This window comes from Stigmatopora argus, chromosome 14 (genome assembly GCF_051989625.1).
Source record: "Stigmatopora argus isolate UIUO_Sarg chromosome 14, RoL_Sarg_1.0, whole genome shotgun sequence".
Classification (NCBI taxonomy): domain Eukaryota; kingdom Metazoa; phylum Chordata; class Actinopteri; order Syngnathiformes; family Syngnathidae; genus Stigmatopora; species Stigmatopora argus.
The window spans coordinates 6,738,385-6,758,547 of record NC_135400.1 but is presented as its reverse complement, the minus strand read 5'-3'; the positions used below and the strand labels follow the sequence as shown (position 1 = coordinate 6,758,547).

The 20,163-nt window shown below is 38.3% G+C and overlaps 3 protein-coding genes and 1 non-coding gene across 5 annotated transcripts in view; 3 read left to right on the top strand and 1 right to left on the bottom strand.

Annotated features, from left to right (window-relative positions):
• The window catches only part of nudt9 (nudix (nucleoside diphosphate linked moiety X)-type motif 9), a 30,586-nt gene extending 28,729 nt beyond the window's left edge, over window positions 1–1,857 (top strand). Inside the window, exons 4-8 of the mRNA XM_077619816.1 lie at window positions 675–761; window positions 922–1,033; window positions 1,144–1,290; window positions 1,471–1,555; window positions 1,629–1,857. Coding sequence (XP_077475942.1) covers window positions 675–761; window positions 922–1,033; window positions 1,144–1,290; window positions 1,471–1,555; window positions 1,629–1,774 — 577 coding nt within the window. The 3' untranslated portion in view covers window positions 1,775–1,857. The remainder of the gene's footprint in view (window positions 1–674; window positions 762–921; window positions 1,034–1,143; window positions 1,291–1,470; window positions 1,556–1,628) is intronic.
• trnae-cuc (transfer RNA glutamic acid (anticodon CUC)) lies at window positions 37–108 on the bottom strand. The gene has a single exon. It is a non-coding gene; the product is annotated as a tRNA-Glu (tRNA).
• Window positions 1,858–2,569: 712 nt separating the features above from the next.
• Window positions 2,570–9,694, top strand: LOC144089013 (uncharacterized). The gene is made up of 12 exons (XM_077619815.1): window positions 2,570–2,793; window positions 4,239–4,350; window positions 4,461–4,554; window positions 4,653–4,707; window positions 6,034–6,174; window positions 6,298–6,458; window positions 6,675–6,773; window positions 6,877–7,022; window positions 7,185–7,356; window positions 8,424–8,536; window positions 8,885–8,969; window positions 9,042–9,694. Exons 1-12 carry the CDS (start codon window positions 2,685–2,687, stop codon window positions 9,096–9,098), a joined length of 1,344 nt encoding a protein of 447 aa, XP_077475941.1. The 5' UTR covers window positions 2,570–2,684; the 3' UTR covers window positions 9,099–9,694.
• Window positions 9,695–10,971: 1,277 nt separating this feature from the next.
• Window positions 10,972–20,136, top strand: rabep2 (rabaptin, RAB GTPase binding effector protein 2). 2 transcript variants are annotated; one of them, XM_077618959.1, is made up of 12 exons: window positions 10,972–11,198; window positions 12,855–13,010; window positions 13,944–14,014; window positions 14,085–14,423; window positions 14,519–14,614; window positions 14,696–14,794; window positions 16,025–16,099; window positions 16,711–16,789; window positions 16,912–16,923; window positions 17,100–17,254; window positions 18,110–18,226; window positions 19,136–20,136. In XM_077618959.1, exons 1-12 carry the CDS (start codon window positions 11,150–11,152, stop codon window positions 19,238–19,240), a joined length of 1,353 nt encoding a protein of 450 aa, XP_077475085.1. In that variant the 5' UTR covers window positions 10,972–11,149; the 3' UTR covers window positions 19,241–20,136. The 2 variants fall into 2 exon arrangements, with proteins under 2 accessions (XP_077475085.1, XP_077475084.1); XM_077618958.1 differs by having other exon boundaries at window positions 16,708–16,789.
• Window positions 20,137–20,163: the final 27 nt, after the last annotated feature.

Genomic DNA, 20,163 nt, shown 5'->3' with positions numbered 1-20,163 from the left:
CTGCAAACTTTCTGGGAGTGGACTATAATCCCAGGTTTCCCATACCGGGAGTTGAACCCGGGCCATCTGGGTGAGAACCAGGAATCCTGACCACTAGACCATATGGGACACTTGCTAAAACTATTGATCCAGATCAAGTGGAAGCGTGAGACCTGCATGACAGACTCATCAAATTAGCACAAGTCTTTAGCAAGATACATCAAATTGATAGAACCATGAACAGCTCGTGGTGAATCATAACTGTTAATGTCCTGAAATAATGGAACTTTAATACTTGTGAATTTGGCAAAGGGGGTGCCACCTTCTACAAGACATTGACCAGAGTCTGGCATAAGTCTGCTGCAAATTTTCTGTGGGTAGACCATAAGTTTAGGTTTCCCACACTGGGAGCTGAACCCCAACCTGGGTGAGAACCAGGAATACTGACCGCTAGACCATATGGGACGTTGAAGCCAGTGAGCTCACCACTTAAGTTACCGGGCTGCTGCGCACACATACATTTATTCATTTTCTGAACCGCTCTTCCTCACAAAGATCATGAGGGGTGCTGGATTCTATCCCAGCTAATTTCGGAGACCAGCCGGTCACACCCTGAATTGGTGGCCATCCAATAGCAGGGCACCAGTATATCAATTCTACAAGTTGCAATTTATAAACATGAAACTTTTCTTTAGAAATCCTCATGGACGTACAGGGATTGTGGGTAGAGGTTTGCTGGGGCGATGGGGACCCAATCACGCCGCGGATCCTATTGTCACAAGGTAATATATTTTTTTGCTTATTGTTTTGATACTGATTGTCTGATACATGGCAGGTTAGTGCATATCAAATTGGCAGATTGCTCGGCTTCCAAATTTAAAGGTAGTAGTTTTCATTTTATTGTAGCCTGGTTATTTTGCATGATATATAATTATCTTGCAGATGGAAAGTAGATGCTCAAAGTGAAAAGATTCTTCACCATGTTACCAAAAAGCCAGTGCTGCAATTTGTATCCATCAAGAGAAAAGATTGCGGAGAGTGGGCCATTCCAGGCGTGGGTGGTTTTTCTCACATTTGTCAATATCTGCTGTTCACGTTCTTTTGCCACATTGCTTCTCATTGATGTACAGGGTTGAAATGAACATTCTTGTTTTTCTTTTGTAGGGGATGGTAGATCCAGGGGAGCAGGTTTCTCTCACACTACAGCGGGAATTTTCAGAAGAGGCATTAAATTCGCTGGGAGTACCACAATTAGAAAAATCTAAAATTCATGAGCGAATAACCCAGCTCTTCAAATATGCTGGTTTTGAGGTCAGTAGCTGACAATGACTGAAAAAAACATCTTTAACAACATGTTTTTCAAAAGAATATTGTAGATATGGGTTAAAAATTTAACAAATGAATTTAAATGTGATGACCTGCCTTAAGTTTCTCAATGCATTAAGCTTGAGTGTGATCAGTCTTCAAAAATGGCTGTATTTTCTTCTGCAGGTTTTTAAAGGCTATGTAGATGATCCTAGAAACACTGATAATGCTTGGATGGAAACAGTTGCAATCAACTTTCATGATGAAAATGGTATGAATTGTTTGAAATAAAATGTGAGTTATTAAAAACACTAATACATTATTCCCCCTTTGTTTGTACGCAGGCAACAGTGTGAGCGAGCTACCATTGCAAGCCGGCGATGATGCTGCCCAAGTACAGTGGGTTGACATGGACTCCTCCTTCCCACTCTATGCTAGCCATTCCCATTTACTGGAGCTGGTTGCAAAAGAGAGGAAATCCCATTGGTAGACACTGACAAAACGCTGTGTTATGTTGGAAACAATTGTTTAGTTATATTATAGTGTACATTTACAATAAAAGACACTTAAGAATTGCTTTCTTTATTCATAACAAGCAACATCACAGTTGTCTGGCTTTCTCCCGCATGTCTATCACACACATTGCATCGACATCATGACAACATCTGATCCGGGGGAAGCTTAACCTGCAACAAAGACAAGATGAACATTATTCCTGATGAATATGCTAATATATTCATTGTGTACAAGGATCCTACTAGCCCAATGTCGTCATCTGAGACTCAATGCAAGTCTGGTAGCTTAGAGAATCATGCGGATGGTATTTACGTCCTGCCTTGACTACTTGTCAGCTCCTTGTGTATATATATATATATATATATATATATATATATATATATATATATATATATATATATATATATATATATATATATATATATATATATATATATATATATATATATATATACGTATATATACACACATATATATATATATATATATACAATGTATGTATATATTATATACATACATTATACATATATTGTATGTATATATATATATGATCTATAATACACAAAAGAATAGCTTACTACTTCATATTTCAACAATTATGTTATGTTTCTTTAATACAGTACACTCACGCATGCAAAAACAACACATGTACATCCTCGACTATTAAAATAAGAAATACTACATAACCCACAAGCCATTGCAAGTAAATCTGCTTTTTTCTTTAAAAAAAAACCATTGGCTACGTGGCCTCAAGATTACGTCACTTTTGTGCGCCTCAGCATACCGGGGTGATTCAAACGAACTCCGCTGAATGAACGGTTAGAAGCATCGGCTTCACACGTTTTGTTAAAACGCTCCTTAAACGTTTCTATTTGTAATCAGCGATGTCTGGAAAAAGCAAAAATAGAAGCGCAGCAAATATAGCTGGTGATGTATCCTGTGATGAGCGTATTTTGCGGGAATGTCATCAACTGTACACTGAACCAGACAGTGGTGAGTTGGCTCACTAGTATCGCGCTTTTAGTGAAAAGTTAGCCATTTTTCGCAATATCAAACAGATCAAGTGTCTCCGAATACTGGGGATTACTATTAACTAGCTAATTAAGCCGCCCTTTGTGGATCGTTGCCTTAATTTCTCCAATGAGGGTCAAAACTAATATTTGCCTATTTGAAACTTAATTTTAACTTCATCTTCTGGGCGGGTTGCTTTGTCTTTAAACTCTAGAAAAATGTTTGCCAGAAAATAGTAACGATTACTTTGTTAATACAGCCTGCTTATTTATATATTGTCCATGTTTTTCTTTTAAAATACTAAATTAACGTAAAGAGTCTCTTTCATGTTCAGACAGACACTGCTTAACTCATTGTCTCCCTTTTATCAGAGTCCAATCTCCTTGAAGTGGGAGGCCAGGCATTGAATGCACAAATGCTTATTCGCTGAAATCCTTTTCCTTCAACTTGATTGGACGTTTACTTGTGATAAAACCGTTAGCGAAAGAGCAGATCTTGACCAGAAGAAGAAGAAATGCTATTTTGTACCTCTTTGGCTGTTAATAATAGTGCTAGACATCCAAAGAAGAGCTTCCTCCCTCTCACATAAAATGGATTGGACTTCTTTTAGTCTCATCTCATTTTCTGAACCGCTATATCCTCACTAGGGTCGCGGTGGGTGCTGGCGCCTATCCCCCTTTTTTAGCACTCTTTGAGCAAAACTATTACATACACTTCATTATAAATGGACTTGGAGAATTTTAATGACGCGAATCCCTTTTCCCTACCTCCACCGCCCATATAAGAATATATTATAATATATTATTATATAATAGTGGTTAATGCGTGAGGCCGACATGCTCGCCACTATATTACATTATATATTTCAATAACGCATGCAAAGTTGCACTTTGCACAAACAGTATTCGTGAACTTACATTTACACCCAATTTGTAACAAAGTAAATCACAACACATACTTTTGACTGTCAATGAGAGTCATATGAAAAGATGGTTAGCACAAAACATCTGAAGTTGGCCTGCATGAGTACAAAACTGTAACTAGAAGAGAATTTTAGAAAAAAATGCGCAAAATAGAGAATAATTCTATAGTATAATATAGAAATGAAATCTAAAAATACAATAATTACATCATCCTAAATTAACCTAAACAAATTCACAAAATTTAATGCATTAATAAATACCTCCCTTTATATTTGAGAAAATTATTTTATTTAATTTTCTGTACCGCTTATTCTCATATGGGTCACATGGTTGCCGGAGTCTAAACCAGCCAACAGTGGGCAGTACACTGGGAACACCCTGAATCTGTTTATTTAGAACATTTCCCCCAAAAAGTCTTAACATTTTGGGAAGGGGCGAATGAACATTGCACTGAAACAGTTAGTCCTCCCAATTCTTAATGAATATGTTCCTCTGTATCTTCAGGTTTGATTGCTGTGGCTGAATCTGTGGGTGTGAAGTTGTTGGCACCCCGGAAGAAGATCAATGTGATGCTGATGGGCAACCACTCTGCTGGGAAAAGCTCCTTCATCAACTGGTAAATCTGTGTTGATAAAACCATTGCATTAATGTCCTTGTCCTAAAAACAGTCATTTATGTCTTTCAATCTAAATTCACGAGTGCTGATTTAGTTTCTTTGGCTTTCAGGTATGTTGAAGAGCACATCCAGCGGACTGGTGTGGCTATCGAAACACAGGGATTCAGTTTTGTAACAAGCGGACGGAAGAGAGAATCCCTCACCGTAAGACTATAGTTTTGCATTTTATTCGCGGCCGAAAGATAATTATTTGCATAATGCTTCATTTATGAACAAAAAGACCACTTCCCCTATTCTTTCAGGGAAATGCCACCCTTCATCTATACCCCCACTTCAAGCCTCTGCAAGAATTCAAAGGTGAGCTTCCCATGCCACGCAAGGATGACCTTACACTACACGAAAATGGGGCTATTACATAATCCTCACGAGAATGCGATTGACTCGAGAATCAGGTGCTTGGTCCATCTCCATGGCGATTGTTGGGCACGTTTTCCATATCTCATATAAGCTTTCATCTAGCAGCTCGGGAGCCTTTTGACTTCCTCGTCTAGAAATGGGGTTTGTGTGCCTTTAATTGCATTCAGCAATATTGGATTTTTTTTCTTGATTGGCATAACGGAGCTGTTTGTATTTGTGTCAGCTATTCCAAGACGTGGGGGGGAACTGCACAATTTACCCTTTGTTGATAATGACGTTTAAGAGTCATTTGTTGGCATGTTTGATCATTTTAGAGGCTGCATCATACACTGATTGGATTGGATAACTTTAATCATGCCGTATTTGGGAAATTTCATTGTCACAGTAGCAAGAGGGTGAGAATGCAGATACAGTAAAAGGCATTTTAGACATAAATAGATAGGTAAAAATGAAGTTAATAAATAAATAAATGAATAAATACACACAAAAATACACAAATAAGTACACAAATAAGTACACAAATAAGTACACAAATAAGTACACAAATAAGTACACAAATAAGTACACAAATAAGTACACAAATAAGTACACAAATAAGTACACAAATAAGTACACAAATAAGTACACAAATAAGTACACAAATAAGTACACAAATAAGTACACAAATAAGTACACAAATAAGTACACAAATAAGTACACAAATAAATGCACAAATAAATGCACACATACATGCACAAATACATGCACAAATAAATACATAAATAAATAAATACATAAATAAATAGATACATAAATAAATAAGCGTGTTGCTGAGTAAAAATGAATGAAGCTCCATGTGGTAAGACGGCAATTGCAGTGACAGCGCATTTTACAGGCACAGGTATATTTATTATAGCCTTTAACATACCATAATGACTCAGGTTGAGTGTGTACTGTGGGCTACAGGGCTTGATGTATTTTGTAAACACTGTATTTTCTTTGTTTTTCCTAAAGGTATTACTCCGTGCAGTGCTGGGAATAGAGATGCGTGGTAGCTAGTTTGGTTGTTTGGAATTGTTCTTTGTTTCTAACAAAACAGGAGAAAATCACAACAGATATTTGGTGTTGTTCTTTCAGAAGCTACAGTACTAAGCATATGACATTCTGCTTTTATTTTGTTGTTATTATCATATCATCTAGATTGAAACATTTTAATAACTTATGTATTTTCAAAATAAGATCCTTGTATAGGAATCTTTAAAAAAAATACCCCCCTCTTTTTCTCAGGTGTTTCGGAATATTTGAGTACAGAGATCTGCACGTCACGGCAGAAACGTTTCAGCCTCTTGACTTTTGTGGATTCACCTGGGTTGGTGGATGGTGATATGAAGTATCCCTTTGATGTGGATGAAGTGGTCCTGTGGTTAGGTGGGTGACGATATCCTTTTTACTAATATCATACTGACAATGTAGGATGGCAACACTTGAAATACCCTGTTTTATTTGCCGTGTAGTTTTGTACTGTAATAGTCTTGCCCATGTTGCACTCAGGTGATCTCTGTGACCTGATTCTGGTCTTCTTTGACCCAATGGGTCAGGCTCTGTGTAAGCGTACCCTCAATATTGTGGAGGCCCTGAATGACAAACATGGGGATCGGCTTCATTTCTACCTCAGCAAGGCTGATGAGGCTGGGGGAGAGTCTGATAGACAAGTAGGTACAGAGTGTACAAGTACAACAAGAAATACTTTGCATAAAACTTAATTGGCTGAGGTACTTGTATGTTACATTCCTACTGTATTTTGGAGATTTTATCTTCCGTTTTTTCGGCGCTCAATTTCTTAAAATATTTCTTTTTAATAAGTTCTCTAGATTATAAAAAAATAAAGACGATTGTGCTTACTTTAACCTGTATATTTACTCTTACAGAGAGTAATGATGCAGATTGTCCAAGAGCTCTGCAAACGACCAGGACTCAACAAATGTGGTTTTGACATGCCCACTATCTACATTCCAAATCCAAATAAGGTAAAATGAGAGGTCTCTCCACCTTTTCTAAAAGATTTGAAGTGCACCCAACAAATCCATGCTGTAATTTGACGTGCCTGATGAATTTCTTCTTTGTCTGTAGCCAAGCCGCTGTGTCAACCAGATTGAGGAAGTGTGTCGCACCATTGAAAAGACCATCAATCAGACCGTCCAAAATACACTCAATGCTCTCGAGAAAGACTGTGACACTGTCACCGAGGCTATCGCCGATAAAATGGACACTGACAGGTACACAGAAAAAAAGAAAATACAACCAACAGTTTTTAAATAGGTCATTATTCCCATTTCACCAAATAACCCATATTCACCATTTGTGTTGTATTAGCTGTTAATAATGTTGTAGTAAATGTACTACTTTGGTCAACGAAAATGACCGATTCCATCTTACAGGGAGGTCAGTATGGAGAACCGACGGGCACGATGCAAGAGCTGCTTTCTGACACTATTGGGTTTCACTATCCCCATGACCCTTTTGGCAATTCTTCTGATTGGGACTCTCTCCAAGGAGGTTCTGGAGATTGCTTTGGGGCGTCAAGGCATTGAAGCCCTCTCTCTTTATTTGGTCAGTGTGCTTAATATATTCACCCATATTAAAAATCAACCCTTCATTGTCGCCGATATTTAGAAATTTGACGTATATTCGTATTCATTTTTCAAATCCGTTCGGCCGATATGAAGAAATAATTTAAAACTGTTCTTTTTTGGCTCATTTTTTCATGCCTCTTTTCACGCCATCCTCTGATTGGTTAAGGGGCAGCGCCGCCAAAGAAGGAGCTGTTCGCACACACACACACACACACACTGGAGACTGAGACGAAGAGTTTCTTGTGCCCACCGCAATACTTGCACCTTTTTTTTTGACCATGCATATATTACTCTTTTAATAATCATTGGGATCTCATCAGAATCTTAAGTGTGGTGGCGACAGCCTCGTCTTACATAAACAACCTGTCGCTGCTGCTCGTTAATTCAAGGATTTCATTGGCACAGACGCTTGCCGCTTCTATGATTCAATTCGGTGCTCTTAGTTGAGAATGAGACACCTCTCTGCTGCCCTTTCTCCATAATCAAGCATGGTTGAACCCAAGACCCCAGAGCTGTGAGGCCCGAAGCACTAACTACTCACTCCACCAGGCCGCCACACAGTCACCAATGCAAATTAGAGATTTTTTTCAATGCTATACAATTTCAAGTTGAATTGTACATTGGTGGTTATGCAACATACATCAACATTAGTTGGAAGAATCCTCAATATATTTCTTAATAATTTTATGAGTAGAATACATTATTTTGACTTGGTCATTTCTTTAGTTTATCATCACATATTTTTGTCAAATCAATCAAAAGCCTCTATTGTCATCATACACAGCTGCATATAACGAAATTGGTGATTTAATGAAGTTCAGTGCTTGCCTTATTCAATTTCTTTTTTTAGACAAATTTTTACACTTTTGCTGCAAATGAATATTTTCTCTCAGTATCAGTTATCGGCCTCCTAACTACTGATAACAATCGGTATTGATTCTAAAAAAAAAAAAAACCTCATCGGTCGATCTCATTCATGTATCTTTTATTCTTTGTGATCTTTTATTTACTAAGCTGTCCAATTGATCTCTTTCTAACCCACAGATTCCTGTAGTACGGATATTTGAATCGATGTCTGGAGATCAACAGCTTTACAGCTGTGGTGGAATGGTCCTTGCCTCATTTCTGCTGCTCATCATTGCACGCTTCTCCTTTAGGTACCAAAACTACATCTTGGTTTACAGCCATAAGTAAACATTAAGGATCAGTCATTGCCATTATCCACAATGTTGCATTTTCAGTCATCGATTTATTAATGCATCAATTTATGGTGGTTGTTGTTTAACTGCGCTATAGCCAACTGAGAATAGATATCAAGAAAGTAATTTTGTTGTAGTAAATCAGTCATTTTGGGACCTTTTAAGTAAGGGTTGGTTGGTTGAGTACCAGTGGTAAAAAGTGTTTCAAGTTTTGGGGACAGACCATAGGTGAATTTTAAATGAAATGTAAATATGGTAATAAATCAGAGATCAAATCTGGATTTGCCGTATGTTTACTCTTCGTAGAACTCGACCAACTCTGTCAGGCAAGCAGAAAAGACAGCTGCAGGAGAAATTGGACTTTGTTCAGGAGGTGGCAAAGACCAAAAAGGTACAGCATGTCACAATGTTACTCTTAAACAGTAAACAAAATTGTTTAACCTTTTGTATTTTTACCCTGCAGAAAAAGCTGTATGAAGACTATCTGCGACAGAGTGTCAGCGATCATGACATGAACTAAAGACTGAAATTGACTCAAAGTGGACCAAATAAAGACCAATAGAAAAAGCACTGCCAGTATGATACAATAATACTTTTTGAGGATAATTTCATACAAAGTACAGCCACTGAGCTCTGAATTGTAAAATCTTTTCAGACAATGTTTTGTGAAATATTTCCTGAGAGGATTCAGGCCAAATAGCAAGTAGGCCTAATCGCTTTTTAATCATTTTCTTTGAATCTTTAGTATGCATTTCTTTTTTTCTGCTTGACTAAATCATGATTTCAGAATGATAAATATAAATACTTTTGCTAAATATTTATAGTATTTTGTTACCTAATATACTGAGCTCTAGGTTATGGTTAAATATAGAATACGGTGGATTTTTAACAAATACCAGCATATTTTACCCTGTTTTGTCTGTTTCAATTTCACAAATTGACAGTAGTAGGGGAAATAATTCATATAATTCAAATACAGAATGCCCCTCCTCAGCCCATAAAGAAGTTATAGACTTAATGAAAATAACCGTTTTATAGAGGAATTGCTCACTTTTCATGTTTCTCTTGCTTTATTTTCCTTAACTAAAAGAAATAAAACCTTCAATTTACAAAGCATGTTGGCTATATGTATTATACATGTGAAATATTGTTTACACAAAAGTCCCAAATATTTCAAATATAGATATCAATTCTTGATTTATTTATTTTTGGGGGATATACGGAGCTGTCATAGGGTGGCCCGGTGATGAGTGGTTAGCGCGTTGGCCTCACAGCTCTGGGGTACTGGGTTCAAATCTAGTTCGGTCCATCTGTGTAGAATTTGCATGTTCTCCCTGGGCCTGCGTGGGTTTTCTCTGGGTTCTCCGGTTTCCTCCCACATTCCAAAAACATGCGTGGGAGGCTGATTGGACATTCTAAATTTCCCCTACTTATGAGTGTGAGTGTGAATGGTTGGTTCTCGCCACCGATTCAGGGTGCCCCCCGCCTCTGGCCAGAAGTCAGCTGGGATAGGCTCCAGCACCCCCCGCGACCCTAGTGAGGATAAAGCAGTTCAGAAAATGAATGAATCAATCTCTCATCATTTTTATTCCCAATTAGAAAGTTTCATATGCAATTGAAAGGTGGGACAGAACTTTCATCCGACTTTTAATTATTTCTGTGCCATTGATGATAATAGTCAACAATCTTAAAAACTCATTGAAAACCTTTAATTGAGTTTATCGGTGGTAGACGTCTACTCCATTTGAACTGGGAAGATAAACATTGGCTCGTTTGCTGTCACCCCTCCCACTTCAAATGGATTCAACGTCTAAACCTGTCAATAGCAGAGGTGTTCATATACTTTTGAAAAATTGATGTATATAAACCATTTTGATTATTAGATCGGGGCTCTGATCTCGAGAAAATATATTTTCAAATATGTTTTTATTCCTAATTATACACAGTTCTGAGATCGAGGGTTCAATCCAAAGTTCGGACCTTCCTGTGTGGAGTTTGCACGTTCTCTCCGGGCTTGCGTGGGTTTTCTCCCGGTACTCTAGTTTTGTCCCACATCTCAAAAAACATGCATGGAAGCTGATTGGACACTCTAAATTGCCCATAGGGATGAGTGTCAGCGTAAATGGTTGTCTGTCCCCTTGTGCCCTGCGATTGGCTGGCTGGTCATCACTTAAGGGTGCCTCACCTGGTGCCCACAGATGGCTGGGATCGGCTCCAGCACTCCCGCGACCCTTGTGAGGATAAGCAATTCAGTAAAGAACCAATGTGTAAAATTAAATGCCATGACTAGACGATGTTTATTAAAAAACATTACAGTAAATTGTTAAGCAGCTTCTGTAGTTTTGTTTTGACCCAAGGAAAGCAAATGGGCGAGTTAGGTGGACACAGGAAGGAGGTTGACGCGATTTCCGCAGGCTGAGACCGGGGAAAGTTGTTTCCTGAAGTTGGCGCTGGTGTAGTGCTCATTTCTATACCAAAACTAAAACCTAACCCTGGCGCATATTTAAAAAATGCCGTGCGCAAGGTTTTCTTCCGTCTGGTTTTGGTCGTGACAGACTTTAGTTTCTTCTGATGGACTTGCCTGACGAAAGAAGGATGAGCTCAAAGACAGAAGATAAAGGTACAAACCAAAAACTGCATGAAATTCCAAATACGTCTCGCTTGTAGATGGGTTGGATCTGAATCTATAGGTTCAAGAGTAAACGAAATCGTCAGTCTTGATTCAATGAAACCTTTTTAAGCAGCAACTAACCTGACAGTGTTAGCATTTAGCATCGAGAGTTCGCCTGTTGCACTCACTTTTATCTCAGTCGTATATAAGCATAGCCCCTTATTATTATTAATTTTAAATGCATTAACAAGGAAATTCATCCTAAAATAATAGTTATCGTGACGTCATACACCCGCACTGGAGTCGCTGTAACAAGAGCGCTGTTTGTATGACGTCATAGTTGGTGGAGCAATTCTACTAATTTTCTGTCCTTTCAAGCATGTCTTCATTATAAAAGTATGTGCAATAAAGTCACCTAGTGTAGGTGACTTTATTGCACTAGGTACTATTAAAATTATACTGAAGTACTATATCAACATGATACTGTTACCTTTAGTAGTACAGTACTTCTTAAGATACTTTTATAATCTACGCAATTACATTTCATTGAATTGAATGCTTTTATTGTCATTATATAAGTATAATCACATTTAAAGCTTCACCTCGACGTGCACAAATAACAACAAACAAACATCAAATAAATAATCAATAAATAATCATCAATAATCATTAAATAGGGCAGCCCGGTGGGGGAGTGGTTAGCACATCGCCCTCACTGTTGGGGATCTGGGTTCAAATCCAAGTCGGTCCACCTGTGTGGAGTTTGCATGTCCTGCGTGGGTTTTCTCCAGGTACTCTGGGTTCCTTCCACTTTCTGGAGACATGCATGGTAGGCTGATTGGACATTCTAAATTGCCCCTAGGTATGAGTATGAGCATGAATGGTTATTTGTCTCCTTGTTCCCTGCGATTGGCTGGCCACCAATTCAGGGTGTCCCCCGCCTCTGGCCCAAAGTCAGCTGGGCTAGGCTCCAGCATCCCCCGTGACCCGAATGAGGTCAGAAAATGAGATGAGATAATCAATAAATAAGTAACAAATAAATAAGTAGTCAACAACATATATATGTAGGGAAGTGCACAAATAACAACAAGAAACAAATGCATACATAAGTAATAATAACAAATAATCAACCAGAAATTTATTGTCATGGAGTAAATTTTATTTTCCATGACTTCTTATACTGATGGACTATATAATTGCAATTTTCTTGTTAACTAATTGGCTTCCATTGACGGAAAAATGTGTCCAATCCATTTGAAGTGGAAGGGCTGACCACGCTTGTTCAAATGGATTGGACGTCTACTACCTTGCTTTACTTTTTCAACAGCAGACCACTTAATCACACAAGTTGTCAAATTGTCACATTGATAGATGAGTGGGGAATCAAAACTTTGTCCATTGTGTTCTCAGGTGTTTCCTCTAGTCTAGCCCAGAAGAGACCAAAATCATCAACTGCAGCTGAACAGCTCTCAGATTTTAGCATACCGGATGGGGTTTTTTATGCAAAAGCAATTTTCACTAACTTTTTTTATCGTGTCTTCTCTTGCAGAGACTCACACACTATTAAATTTGTTGCGGCTTATATCCGGGAGGTCATATATTCATTGACCCAGTCCTGATTGACGTGAACATTTACCAAACTTAAACTTGTTTATCATGTTACAGAAGCCATCTTTCAGGCCCAACTAGCCGAGTGTCAAGCAAAGGTTGAACACTGGCAGGGTGTGGCGACCATCTGTGAACTGAGCAAACAGGAGGAACTGGCAGAGCTGCAAAAACAATGTGATCAAGAGATCCAGTCCCTTCAAGAGGCTCTCAGGGGTCAGTACATGTTTACTTGTGCGAAGCAGTGCATACACACTCCAATTATTTAACAGAAAAACAACTGTGGGTCTGCAACGTCCATAAAAAAGTATCAGTCACTCTTTGGTAAAGACAAGCAATATAAGATGATGATAATAATAATGAACAGATGGTTGATCACCCTGCGTTACTAATCAATTGAAGAGTGCTTTTTATTGGAGGGGAACAATCAATTAGAAAAAGTTCATCAAGTTTTAAAAGTATCTGGATATGATATCAGATCGATACTCAGTTATTTGTTTTTACACAACCACAGATCACCAGAAAGTTGTTGTCATGGCTGTTGATGATTAGGCGATAAGACATTTTAGGGGGATCTAGGCAAGGAGGATGATCTTTAAAACCTCCAGACTACTGAGGCACTGTGCGGTAACATCAGTCTCAGTCTGCAGAAGGTCCCAACCTTGTGGATTTCCTGTTTGTGGCTCCAGTTTTTTTACCTAGGTCTACAATGCCTTGTGTGTCTTGTGTCTCTTGCTACTGCAACCAAAGAAATTTCTCAAATACGGGATTAAATAAAATTCTAATCTAATTTAATCTAAATGGGATTTTTCATTAAACTGAAAGATAAGCATTCACAATAAGGCTTTCCTGTTTAAATGAATTGGGTGTCTGTTGTTGGCAATTGGACCCAATGAGTTAATTTTATACTTATGGGTCACTTCTGGTACATTTTGGGGCTTTCTGTGGTCACTTCTGTTAAATTTTGTCCCATTTTCCATTTTGAGGAAGGTTTTTTTTGTCAAAAATGGTTGGGTTCAAATGCCTAGATTTTAGTTTTTTTTAATTTATGGATTATTGAAAATGGTATATATTTTCTTGCAGTATCTATCAACTTGAAAAATTTGGTATTCTGACAACAATAGTAAATTAATTTTATCATTATTTCAGAGACGGCAGCACAGTACGAGGCCCGGATAGCTGTGCTACTCGAGGGAAGAAGAACTAGTGACCAGAACCAGGTCAGATCTCACAATCTATTTACTACACGCAGTACAAGTATATAAGACTCAAGGCTATCTTCATCGATAGGGGAGAGGAAAGAAGGATAAAGGGGATGCAGAGGTCACCACTAATAACTCCCGGACATCACCAGACAGTTTAGACTGCCAACAAACAGAGCCTGAACTTGCACCAGAAGGAGAATCTCCTCCTTCTAATACCGAAGGATATTTTTCACTACGGACCTGCGACTCGGCTTCGTTGTCTTCGTTCTCCATAGACACACCCTCCCTACCTAGAAAGGTCAACGCTCAGGAAGACACAGACTCTCTGGTTTCAACAGGAACTCTGGTGCCAGAAGCCATCTACCTGCCACCAGCCGGCCACAGGCTGGTCACCCACAGTGACTGGGATGCACTCAATGGACGAGTGGGTTTCAACTGATTTTTATCAAATTTAAAAAAGTGTTAAGGTGACAATTTTTTCAACTTGAAGTTTACAATTGGCTGTTGTGTGTTGGACAGGTATCTGAGTTGAGAGGAGAGGTGAGTCAACTCATGGAAGCGAAGGAGGAATTGGAGAAAGAACTGGACACGCAGACCAACCACACACACAAACAAGTACGACATGAACAGAGCGACATGGTCGTGGTCTGCGGTGCTTTGGAGGTTTCTCATTTGTGTGTGTTTTTGTGTGTTCAGGTATCAGTGCTCCAGTCCCAGGTGCAATCATCTGAGGCCCTCCTTCAGGAATTACAAAAATCCCTCAGCCAGTCACAGACTTCTGTTCAAAGTCGACTGGTGAGCGATTATTCGCCGACTTTTCAGTGAGCCAATCTCCCGCGATTTACTTTGTTGTTAGGGTTAGAATTCAGGGGTGGGTAAAGCGGTCCTGGAGGGCCGCTGCGGATGCAGCTTTTTGTTCCACAGACACTTTAACCAACGGGGGTTGTGCGGGAACCAGAAGCTTCTGACTGCAATCCATTGATTGCACTTCTAACATACCACGTTTGTGGAAAAGTATCACACATGACTTACTCTAGGGGTTTTCAAAGTTTTTTGTTCAAATGTCTACTTTTCAAAGAGTTAAACTTTTTTACAGGCCACTGACAAAGCTCAGGAATTATGTAATCATATACCTGGCATTAGACCCTATCAACATGTATGGGAGCGGCAGGGAACAGGGTTGAAAAATCCACTCTCGATTCTCGCTAAAGCTTACTGCGGACATGCTAAATTCATAAGAGCCTAGCTAAGGAAATCGACTGAGGGTAGGGATCAAAATGTTATTGTCGTGATATCTACCAATACAGTAATCCCTCGATTATCGCGGTTAATGTAGACCAGACATGGTCGCGATAAACGAAGAACCGCAAAGCAGGGCACCCCAATTTAAATAAATATATATATATATATATATATATATATATATATATATATATATATATATATATATATATATATATATATATATATATATATATATATATATATATATTTTTTTTTTTTACTTCAGTGCTGAGTTCTAGTAGCAAGTTTCAATGCGAATTTCGGCGGGGATCTTCACATTTTTATAAACTTAGAAAAAATATATATATTTATTATTATTTTCTTACTTCAGTGCTGAGTTTTAGTAGCAAGTGGAGGACAGGGAAGTGGCTTCCGCTTGTGAATTTCAGCGTGGATTTTCACATTTTTATGAAATTACAAAAAAACCCAAATTTAATTAACCAAAAAATTTCCCCAAGAAAAAATACCGCGATGTAGTGAAGCCACGATATTCGAGGGATTACTGTAGTACCTTGGCAATCTAACAATACTAGTTCCTTGGCAATCTACCGGTAGATCGCAATCTACGTAATAGTCACCCCTGATTTTGAGTGTTTGACCAACCTACCTATTTTGGGGATGTGCGAGAATTTGGGTTACCCGGAGAAAAACCCACGCCACGCTGGCATCCCTTTTTCTGTTGTGTTTGCTTGTTGTTTATGTTATTAAGTCCACGTGTTTGGTATTTCTGTTTGAATGCAGTCTGAGCTGTCCCTGTCCCAGAGAAAAGTGTGCAGTGAATTGTCCAGGCTGAAAGGAGACACAGTTGAGGATGAGGTAATGGGCTCCACTTCTTCGCGCTCACCATTACTGCAAGTGTAGTATTGCTCTTCAAAATGGTGCTGCAGATAGTATTTCAGAAAATGTTGCCAATTTGTCAAGTCAATTTTAATGCATGCAGGTTGATAACAAATTAAGTGTGCAACATTAAGCATAGTATATAAAGCCTAATAATGAGAACTCCTCTAGGTGACAGTATTGCCCTGCAAACTACAACATTTAAAAATGTTAATTGTTGCAGCATCTTCATTAGATGAGTAGTTTACTACCAGTATTGTTTTTTATTTTATTTTGGTTATGTCATATGTCCATTAGTTTTATTAGTGACTTAATATTTTTTTTACTGGTCTCAGACAATTTCCTTTTCTGCAAGTCAACATTTTTGTGAAGGTGATATTTTCATAATACCTAACTGATGGAAAAAAGATGATAAAATGTCATCTAAAACAGATTGAATTCATGTTGATTTTGAAAATGCATTTTTTGCATTATTGCATGTTGTTCATACATTTTTTACGTTCAAAAATTCAGTGATATCATACGTGACTTGACACCACCAATGTGCTGCTAATGTGCAAGTTTAGCATTACTCTCTTTCTAATTAGCAGGGAGCGCATTGTGAGGAACGCCTACGTATTGAGATTGTCAACCTGAGGGAGCAGCTTGAGATCCGGACAGAGGAAAATGGTCTGTAATGTGATTGTTGCTCTTTATATAGTAGTTTGTATTCAAAAGGTCATTTACCAATTGACTGACACATTATAAATTCTTTATCTTTATTGACCTGCTCCCAAATGGAACCTCTTCAGAAGTTCTCGAAGGTGAGTTTAATTTATATTACCTTCCTCTTCAACTTGTGCTCGTGCTGTGCATTTACCCAAATATTGAAAATCTATGATGCAGAAATGCCTGTCTACTTTTTTCCCTCCAGATTTTGTTGACTGTGATATATCTTAACTTACTTACATAATGGGTATTTGTCTTTGCGTTTACGCAGTGCAGTTTTCCAGCTTGAAAACAGAGACAGATAGGATCCAGGCCCAGAAGGACCAGTTTCAGGCCGACCTCCTGGCCTGTCGCACTGAACTCGAAGCCCTGCGAGTGGCGCTCTCGCATGTGCAGGGAAGCAACAAAGTGCTCAATAGTGATAATGTAAGTGCATTGTGCCTTAATATCATTTTTTTATATGATTTTCTGTCGTAGCAACAGAACTACTTCAACAGGAGATTGTGGAGGTCAGAATGTAAGCCTGATGGAAATTCCTCAATAATAATTAAACAAAATTTAAACAAATAAATAAATAAAAAAGGTTTCAGGGACATGATTTAGTTTTCCACTTTTATTCATGCACCCAAATTATTTTCTTTGAAAAAAAATTCAATATATTTAATATTATGTTTAATAATTGGGCTTGTATTCTGCACTCAGTAGATGTATTCTTAATCTTTTGCATTTTGGTTTATCTAAATACAGAAATTACAAGTGAAATATTTGGTGGAGTACCGTATTTTTCGGACTAAATTGTACCTATCAGTATAAGTCGCACCAGCCAAAGAACACACAATGAAGAGGAAAAAATATATATAAGTCACAGTGGAGTATAAATCACATTTTATTTTATTTTATCAGAAACCAAGAGTAAACATATGTTAAAGTAACAATAGAAAAAAAACTTTTAACGTAATCGTTTTTCAGATACATATAGTCTGACAAAAACAACATAAACAGACTGTCGGTGGTCATAGAGGGAAAAAAAACAAGTCAAACATATTTGTCATGGGCCAAAATTATGAAATTAAAAAAAAAACGTGACTAATAGTCTGGAAAATATGGTACATTTCTTAAAGTCTGCGTACTAAATCCTCAATGAATATACAGTTTTGTCTACTGAATGAAGATTATGCATAAATGTCACATATTTTTGCCTTCCTCTCTCTTATTGTATTTATTGGTTTCATATCCTAATGACCTTTGAGAGATTTAACATGACTTTGGTCTGGCTGGCAGGGGGCCTTGCATCAGCAGTGTCTGGAGCTACGCAGCCAAGTGATTAGCCTGCGCTCTCAGGTCGACACCAGCCAGACCGTCCAGAGAGACTTTGTTCAGCTATCTCAGTCACTACAGGTAACAAATAGAGGTCGACCACTATAGCATACTTCTTTCCTAGCCTTTATCAAGCCATGTCAAGTAAGTGACAATGATACCACACTAGGCAAAATTGTCATTGAGTATATATTTACGGTGGTACTTTAATAAATGTCATTAATTGAGTGAAAGAGCTCATGCCTCGTACAGCCCCCCCAAACACCACATTTCGATATGTATAAAAAATGTAAAGAAAGACCGCTTGGCGGGTAAGTGGTTAGTGCCTCGGCCTCACAGTTCTCAGATCGAGTGTTCAATCCCAGTGTGGAGTTTGCATGTTCTCCCCGGGCTTGCATGGGTTTTCTCCGGGTACTCTGGTTTCTTCCCACATGCCAAAAACATGCATGGAAGGCTGATTGGACACTCTAAATTGCCCCTATGTACAAGTGTGAGCATGAATTGTTGTCTGTCCCCTGGCCACTGATCCCCATAGTTGGCGGATAAGCTCCAGCACCCTCTGCGACCCTGGTGAGGATAAGTGGTACGGAAAATTAATGAATGAAAATGTACAGAAATGAAACGCCTCTTATACTCATTGTAAAATCTGGTCCTGTATTATGAAATATTCATTCATTTTCTCAACCGCTTTATTCTCATTAGGGTCGCAGGGGGTGCTGGAGCCTATCCCAGCTGACTGCGGGCCAGAGGTGGGGAACACCCTGAATCGGTGGCCAGTAGAAGAGTTTACTGAGATTTGTTCTCCTGTCACCATCCTTGGCTGACAAAAATGAATAAAGATATAATATAATGTAACAAATGATATTTTTCAGCCTAATCAAGTAAAATTGGATAATTTTCCTCATTGCACCTGATGATTCATGGCAATGGTTGGGAATCAACAATGCGCTTAAAATAAAATATGTTTGGGGTTGGTTTTTGTCTTCTTAGGTGAGGCTGGAATTAATTCGCCAGGCGGAATCTTTTGAACAAGTCAGGGAGATCTTGGACGAGGGAATCAGAGAAGCCGATTCCTCGCCTGCAGACTCTTTCTGAGTCTGCTAAAGTACCAACCGGACCAAAACATGGACCAAAGAAGCTCACGTAAAAACAACGATGTGAAACAAAAACTGGAGAATGACACACGTAATATAACTGACCAAAGTCAAACTGTCAGCACTAAACCAAGTTCTCTCAAGAGGGGGATAACTTCAGGCACTATATTTCCACTTTTAAATTGTGTATGATGAATGTTAACCCAAATAATGATTCATTCTGAAGTAAGGCATCAAATCAAAATTGAAAACCGAGGCTTTTAGGCACATCAGACGTCAAAATAAGAAGGAACCCCGTTAATGGTGCATTGCCATTAAACATTATTAACTCAATTGTTTAAGGAAGCAAAGTCTATTTTATGACTTGTTTATCTTTAATACCTCTATCGAGATATGATGAAGCCATTCCATTCATCCGTGACGTTGCTTAAGTGTTTTTATGAAATGGCATATTACTCAAAAAGAGTTTGGAATTTCAAAATATCACCTTTTCGTGCTTAAACATTTTGCAACAATCAGTGTGCCTTCTTTGGAAACAGGAAACAATAATGCAATAACGGTTCAGGATGTGAGGCAAGACTTTTTCAAGTGTAAGCCATGTGCTTTTCCAAAATAAGCTCATTTTTGTATCATAGTTTATCACTGTTAATTTCACTCCTTCCAACCAAAATGTGTTTATTTCCACTAATTGTTTGTCATAGCTCATGCTTGCCTCATTTGTGTGGAAAACATGACCTCAAATCCCATAACACCTCATATTCAGTAAGAATCTTGAATACTACATATCATTTTTTGTTTTTTCAAAAACACTATTTGAAGAAATATCTTCAATATGGCAGTTTCAAACACATTATGGCCGAATTTTGTCCATAACCAGCAATAAACCTTCCTCATGAATTTGTGCACTGTTTTTTTCTACTAGTT